The sequence below is a fragment of the Lutjanus erythropterus genome, chromosome 5 (genome assembly GCF_056507025.1).
Source record: "Lutjanus erythropterus isolate fLutEry1 chromosome 5, fLutEry1.hap2, whole genome shotgun sequence".
NCBI classification, from domain to species: domain Eukaryota; kingdom Metazoa; phylum Chordata; class Actinopteri; order Lutjaniformes; family Lutjanidae; genus Lutjanus; species Lutjanus erythropterus.
Genome location: NC_139321.1, coordinates 20,972,112 through 20,980,000, shown reverse-complemented (window position 1 = coordinate 20,980,000; position 7,889 = coordinate 20,972,112). Strand labels below are relative to the sequence as shown.

The 7,889-nt window shown below is 38.7% G+C and overlaps 1 protein-coding gene across 1 annotated transcript in view; it reads right to left on the bottom strand.

Annotated features, from left to right (window-relative positions):
• kcnip1a (Kv channel interacting protein 1 a) overlaps nt 1-1,618 on the bottom strand; it is a 56,273-nt gene extending 54,655 nt beyond the window's left edge. Inside the window, exons 1-2 of the mRNA XM_084719128.1 lie at nt 1,389-1,618; nt 864-1,168 (exon numbers count right to left, since the gene is read on the bottom strand). Coding sequence (XP_084575254.1) covers nt 864-951 — 88 coding nt within the window. The 5' untranslated portion in view covers nt 952-1,168; nt 1,389-1,618. The remainder of the gene's footprint in view (nt 1-863; nt 1,169-1,388) is intronic.
• Between the last annotated feature and the right edge of the window lie 6,271 nt (nt 1,619-7,889).

The window sequence follows — 7,889 nt, the reverse complement described above, 5'->3', positions numbered from 1 at the left end:
GCTTTGTGAGTATTCCCTGCACCGCTTCCCTGCTTCAACAAGAAAACCACTAAAGAAGTCCCAGGAAGAGGAAAGTAAGAATGAATAAGATGAAAATAAGAGAAAGATAACAATGAAAAAGAGGCAAACATGAATGAAAATGATAAAATATGACTGAAAAAGAGGAAAATAAAACTAAATATGAGAAAATATGACTGAAAAGAGGGAAAATGAGACTGAAAAGGACAAAAATAAGAGATAAATAAGTCTGAAAAAGAGAAAATAAGAGGATAATAAGACTGAAAAAAAATACCACTTTGATGTTGCACACACACACACACACACACACACACACATGAAAGCTCAGGACACTTACAATACATATAGGCGCTGAACTATGCCTGCACACACACACACACATACTCCAAATAACATCTAATGAATCAGTCAAACCCTCCCCTTCCTCTCGGCATCATGTGTATGGCTCCTCTTCCCCCGTTGCCACACCGACTACTTTTATTACTCACATTCATCACGAGCACGCACACACAAACTGTGCTCTATATCAACTTTATCTCTCCTCTCTATTAGCTGCTTTACTCCCTTCATCTCTGTCTCCTTCACTCCTCCCTCTCTGGAGAACATAGTGAGCAGAACGAGGTCAACCGCAGACAAGAGTGGAGTAAAGAAAAGAGTGGTACGAGCCAAGGATGAAAGATGAGGACTTTAACTTCTGCTTTTGTGGCACTAATGTAAATTTGTGGCCTTGCCTGCTACAAATAACCCAACACAGTGGCTGCACACACACTTAGCACTACTTTCAGTGCTGGAAATGTAAAGACAAATTTGCACTTGCAGAAAAACAAAAACATCTGAGCACTTACCTTTAATGAGAGTCCCAGTGACCAGTTTGTGCAGGGACAAGGCAAACTTCACGAGTCCCTGTTTGCAGCGCTTGGCACACCCCGTCATCCTGCCTGTGACCCGGGACACAGCGGGCTGAGCAGGGCCAAAGCAGGACAACAAGGGGTTTCCAGGTTCAAATCAGCAGCGGCAGCAGCACTCTCAGATCGAAGTGGCAATCAATACAACTTCTTCTTCTGCTTCTGGTGCTTCTGGAGTGTATGAGTCCAACAGGAGGAGGAGGAGAGTGCGCTCTTCTCACTGTGTCGCTTTTCGTCCTGCTGAGCTGAAGGGAGAAAAAAAAAAAAGAAACGGTGATCTCCCCCTGCTTTCCCTCCCCCCACTCCTCCTCCACCTCCTCTGCCTTCTCCAGCCCACCCCTGAATGTTTTCAAATTAGTTTGACAGCGAGGTGTGCATGTGTGCAGAAAGAAAGAGATGAAGTGTGTTAAAGAAATAAACTCTCGCTGTTCAAGTAAGAGAACAGATTGTTAGAGATGCTCTTACAATCCAAGTTTCCAAGAAACTTCCGTTGCAATCTGCAAGTCTGCCTCTGGGATTGCAGTAATGAAGCAATCTTTTCTTGAGCTCTTTTCTCTCTCTTCTTCTTCTTCTTTTTTCTTCCCTCTTGCTTATCAAATTCATCCCCCCCCCTTTTAAGTGGGGAAGCAGTAATCCACTTTCAGCACCAGTGACAATGGACAGCTCCCCACAATGCAGAGCAAACACACTGAGCTCGTTCTGTTTCTCTCTCTAGGCAAACACACACACACACACACTCTCCTCCGTCAACCCCTCCCACAGCCCCCGTAACACATAAATACACTTCATCAGCTGATAAAATGAGCTGTGTGCCTGTTTATGACTTTCTCCTCTTGGCATCAAATTCAATGATTCGTTCACTTTAAAATTAGTTAGAAATATGTTATTCTTGTTTTTTTTAGTACCAAGGTTATATGTCCTGGTTGAATAACCCACATTATGATCAGTATCTGCAATGATAATGATAATGTTATGATGATATGATAACATTAATGTAATGATAATGTGATGTTAGTTGTTGTTTTGTACAGTTTATCCTCCCCTGGGTTCTACTGTTTTTCATTTGTGTACTTTTTGTCTTTTCTTCCCAAGCTGACTGAAAATGTATTGAACTGATTAAAATAAACTGAAAAAAATAAATCATATATCATATTATATCATATTAATCTTTAAAGACTTACCAGGAACAGTAAGGTAATTACTGTCCTCAGATCCTTTACTTAAGTAAACATAATAATAAAACAAAGGAAAATAGTCTGTGACAAGCATAAGTTCTCAGTTCAAACCTTAAAATACATATCAATACACTGGGCATGTTTTATTTACAGTAACACAAGTTAATTTGTTCCGCATGTAGAGACAAGCTTTCTTATATACTCGATTTTGATTGGTTAATTACATTAGCCTTGCTATAGAAACTCTGAAGGAGCAATAAAATATTTGTAAAACCAATTATATGAATTTTAAATTAATATTTTGTGTCAAATTCTTGATTTTTTTAGCGACTGCCCATGTAATAACCAGGATAATGTACAATGAACAGATCATATCATGAAATAAACCCCAACAGGGAAATGTAGGAGCCTGACGTGAAGTTGAATCCCCCTGAATAATTACCTGAAAATCACCTGTTCACTGTATATTATCCCTTACTTAATGAACTGTTGAATTATTCTGAATTATTGATATTTTCAGTGACTTGCTGGCATACACAGACTTTCAATCACACACGTCTAAAAATGATGGCAAAAGCACCTTACATGTAAACAGACAGTAAGACATTTTAATTTGTTACATTTTTCTGCTGTTTTTCTGCACATAATTATACCCTAGAACTGTTCTACAGTTCTATTCCGTGCAATTATAATTAAGGATTTGTAATTTGTAAGCATTTTAATATGAGCCTGTATTTCGCATCCTGGGAGCTTTTCATCATATTTCATCCATTTAATATATCTGTGACTGAGTTTGTGCTGAAAAAATTACCATGCATGTGGGGACAAGACCATTTAAAAGGTGATGACAATAAACAACATATATTTTGTACCTGAAATTTTAGTCTACAAAGTAAGTACAATCTATAAAGTTAAACTACCTCAAGATTGTACAGTGCTTGAGTAAACATCTTTAACTCTCTGCTACTGAGGGCAAGTCCTGTTACTACACTAAATGTTAATATATTTATTGATTATCTCACAATCCTCTACTCATTGATTCTTTTGACCCCAATCTCAACTCATCGATACACCTCCAGACAACTTGATCACCTGATCAAGTTGTCTTTGACTGATCGTGTAACAGATCGAATGCTGCTGACCTGTAAAAGGCCCCCTGATCCATCCTGATCCATCCTGACCAGGCTTTACATGCCGCTATCATCGTCTTAAACTTGCACATAACTCGAGAGAACAGTCAAGACTAAAGGAAAGAAGAAAAGCCAGGAAAGAAATAGGAGCACAGGAGAGAGAGAAGGAAGGAGAAAGACGATGCAGGGACATAATCTTATAATGTCCTGAGCTATATTTAGTTCTGAATCACATATGGTTACTGGACTGAGGGCTAGAATGCAAAATACAGAGCAAAAACAGCAATAATGTTAAGTTAGGAGGAGAAGAAATGAAGAAGTAGATGTAAACAGACACTATGGGGGGAACAGAGAGAGAGGCGAGCAATGAAACAATAAAAATGCAAATGAAAGGCATTAAAAACACAAGGAATAGAGAGAATTGATGGAGGAGAAGGGGAATGAGCTGTGGAGTCTGCCAAGAGGAGGTGGGGTGTAAAACTCAAAGTCTCACACAGTCTCGAGGTTATTTGCCATCAAACTGCGAGGGTTTGGCAGGCGCTGGGATCAATACTTTTCCACAGACTGCGAATGCTCTGGTTCACACTTCATGAAGGCAAGGAGGAAGGTGGGATAAAGAAAACAGCTGGAGAGCAAGAAAAACAAGAGAGAAAGATAAAAGCAAGTCAGAGGAAAAGAGCAGAGGAAAAGAAGGGGGAGGATTGTTTTCTGAGGCGCCACCACTGTTTTGGCTATTAAGCATGAAGGAGATTACTGTGTGGGGGAATTTGCATAAACATGCTTCTCTATTACCGCCCCCATTGTTCATGATTAATGAGATTAGAGCTGCGTTTGCACACAGATTCAAGGATGTAATAGCAGATAATTGCTTGTCTCTTCCCAAATTAGAAGTTGCGTTGTTTGAATGTTTGTTTCGACGTGGATTTACTCAAAGTGAGCTCTCGATCCTCTGCCTGGTAGGACAGAGAGTACCTGATGGGCGCTGCTGATGATAAAGATGTGGAGAAAACTGAAAGGAAGCTACTGTAGAGTGGAAGCTGGAAGAGAGATGGAGTTTCATGATGCGCACCAGCAATAAGGCCCTTCAAAATGAACTGAGAAAGTAGCAAAGAGAAGGGTAAAATAGAAGAGAAAAATATAAACGACTTGGGTGAGAAAATGGTAAAGATGATAGGAGAAAATGATGGTTATATAAAAAAGAGACTGAGTGGAAATAGAGAGATTAAGGTGTATAAACAAACAATACAAACAAAGAGGGGAAAAAAACAAGGGAGATTGGCTTGAAGTATGAAGGTGAAAATAGCATAAGAGGAGGGAGTGGAGTGAAGAGAAAAGGGAGGTCGGTGAGAGGGAAAAAAAAGAAGAGGGGGTGGAGATAGGCAGAAAAATGAGCGAGACAAAAAGAGAGGAGATTGCTTTGAAAGCTGTAGATCTGTCAGAATTGAATCACGGGCGGCCAGCTGTACGCTCTGATAGTGCTTTGCCTCTAAATATAACTGACACTGAGATGGACTGATACGGCCACAACAACAGACACAAGAGATGGTGAGAATAAAGGAGGCATCAAAACACTGAGGAGAGAAAGACGGGGATACAAAATGCCAAATCTGTGCACATACAGTACAAGAAGCATGAGCTCTCAGCAGCAAGTAATTTTCATGTGATGACATTTTTAGCATGTATGAATGTGTTTGCATAATACGACGATATCCATGTCGGCTCACACACACGCCTGCACATGACACAAACACACACACACACACATCCAGCAGGGTTATTATCACCAGAGGTGGGAAGTAACTAAGAGCAAATACTCCATTACTTTGCTTAAGTAGAGTTATACTTTCTACTCCTTACATTTTCAAAACAGGCTTGACAAACAAAACAAAACATAAAAGATGGAACAAGACAAAAATGTTGTAAAAGACACAAGTCGAAGACAACAAAAGGAAATGTAGAGGACATAACAAGACAAAAACAACAAAAAGACAAAAAAAGACAGGACGCAAAAGACATAACGAGACAAAAATGATGTTAAAGATGAAACAAGATGAAAATTAATTAAAAGACATAAAAGACAAAAACGATGCAAAAAGACCTAAGAAGACAAGAAGGATGTACAAGGTATAACAAGTAAAACATGTAACAACAAGTAATAAGATGTAATAAGACATAATAAGACAATAAGATGCAAAATGGCAAAAATAAACAAGACCTGACAAAAGATGTGAAAGACATAACAAGATGAGAACAGTGTAACAACAAAAAAGACATAACAAGACAAAAACAACGTTAAAGATGAAACAAGACAAAAATGACTTGAGATGTTAATAATACAAAAATAACTCACAGGCCTAACAAAAACAAGACAAAAACATAAGACGAAAACAACATAAACGACTATAAAAGACATAACAAGACGAAAACGTCTAGGAAGAAACAAGTTGAAAACAACATAAAAGTTTTGAGAAAAACAACGTAAAAATCTAACAAAATGAAAATGATGTAAAAGACCAAACAAGATTAAAACAAAAGACATAACATGACAAAAAAACTAAAACAAACAAAGGGTGAGGTTCATTTAGCTTTGCACAGAAACAGCTTCAGAGAGCCACTTTTTAAATTTTTCTAATTTTAGTACATTTCAGTCTGATCTTTTTCTATTTTACTTGAGTAAAGAAGTTGAGTCAGTACTTCTACTTTTATGGTGAGAATAAAAGGAGGCATTACAAACTGTATGCATACAAAAATCGGAAGATCTCAGCAGTTGGCAATTTTCATGTGATAACATTTTTAGCATGTATGAATGTGTTTGCATAATATGACAATATCCATGCAAGCTCACACACAGGCCTGCAGTGACACGCACATACACACACAGCAGGGATAGTATCACAACCACAACAAATCAAAACACAACCACCTTCCAGCATCAAGACCCATCTGCCCAGACACAAACCCACTTTTAGAGCTCATCTCTGGGCGTGAGCAGCAAGCTGGCACCCTGGAGGTCTGGAAGTCGACTCCAGAACGCCACCCCACTCAAGCCCCAGGACGCTCAAGGTGTCAGTGGCAGTGACGGAGTGACAATGTCCCCTCTGGGTGAAATTAAAACCACAACACACCATCCCTCCTCTCCTCTTTCTCATCTGCCGCTCCTTTTCCAATGAAGCCCCCCCACCTCCTCTTAGAGACACCATGCTGATGACAACTGTCTGTCTGCACACACACACACACGCACACTCCTGTGAGAAGGAGCTATCCCCTGCAGTGATGATACACTCACAGCCACATATGCAGAGACGCACACACATAAAGAAAGCTCCAGAAGTGTCTTTAAGCATCACAACAGAATATTCTTGCAGGAAGGAAGCTTGAGCCCAGCTGTCGTTGTCACTGACACTCCTGTGACAAGTGATGCATACACACTTCCTTTTTATCCCTCTCCTCCATCAGTCTCTAACTCTCATGTTGGCCTACATGTGAGGAGTCAGAGCTGAGCTTGGCATCATTAACATCCAGCACGGAAAATTAATTAACACCGAGGTCATTAACTCAAGTAAACAAGACGTTATGCACACACGGATTTACTGAGACATGTGCATCATATGTGTGTTAATAATGGAGGTGAGTCTCCCTGGAGAGTGTAATGAGAGTCCACAGGGTCCAGCTTCTTTACGCTGATTCAGTTGTGTCAAGCAGCTGCAGCGCAGTTTTTAATCGAAGCCTCTTTAGCTGGTGCAGTGCAGGACTAGAGTAGACCACCAGTTCACTGAAAACTTAGTCCACTTACAAACCAACATGCAGACAGCGCAAAGAACTCTATTCTTTCTCACAAATGAAGTGATGTTATTTTTGATGCATGCAAACCAGTAATGGAATGTAGCTTAGTGCATTCAGTTAAGTACTGTACTTAAGTGAAAATTTAAGGTACTTTACTTTATTCTTTTCTTTTTGTGACACTTTCTACTTCTACTCCACTACATCTCCGAGGGCAATATTGTACTTTTCTTTTTACGTGACAGCTTTAGTAACTACCTACTTTACAAATTAAGATTTTTGCATTCAAAACACACAAAGAGCTTATAGAATACCGTATTTTGTTAAAAAATTAAACTACTCAACAGTTTATACAAGTAGAGCTGAAAGGATAAGTCAAGTCAAAGAAAACTGACAACTATTTTGAAAACAATTTTTAAGGAATTTTATATGTAAAAATATTAAACAACAGTACAACCCTGCTTTTATTTTAACACATGACTAATAATAAAACAATGATATAGTTCAACAGTCACAGTCAAATTTTTCTGTGTTGAACAACTAGTACTTTTACTTTCAATATTTTAAGCAAATTGTACTTCCATACTTTTAACAGGGAAGTTACTTTTAACAAGTAACAAAGTAAGTGTATTTCTACAGTGTGGTATTAGTACTTTTACTTAAGTAAATGATGAATACTTCCCCACCACTGATGCAAACTAAACTTAAAGGCCATGCACACCATATCAGTAAGGTGAATTTTCAAACTAGGCATTCTTTATTGAGAATGTTTTGTTAAGACCAAAGAAAAATATGAAACAGATGAGATTTTGTGATTAATATACAATATAATCAATTTACTGTAATAGAATCCTGGAGTAGATGTACCATAGGGCTTACAT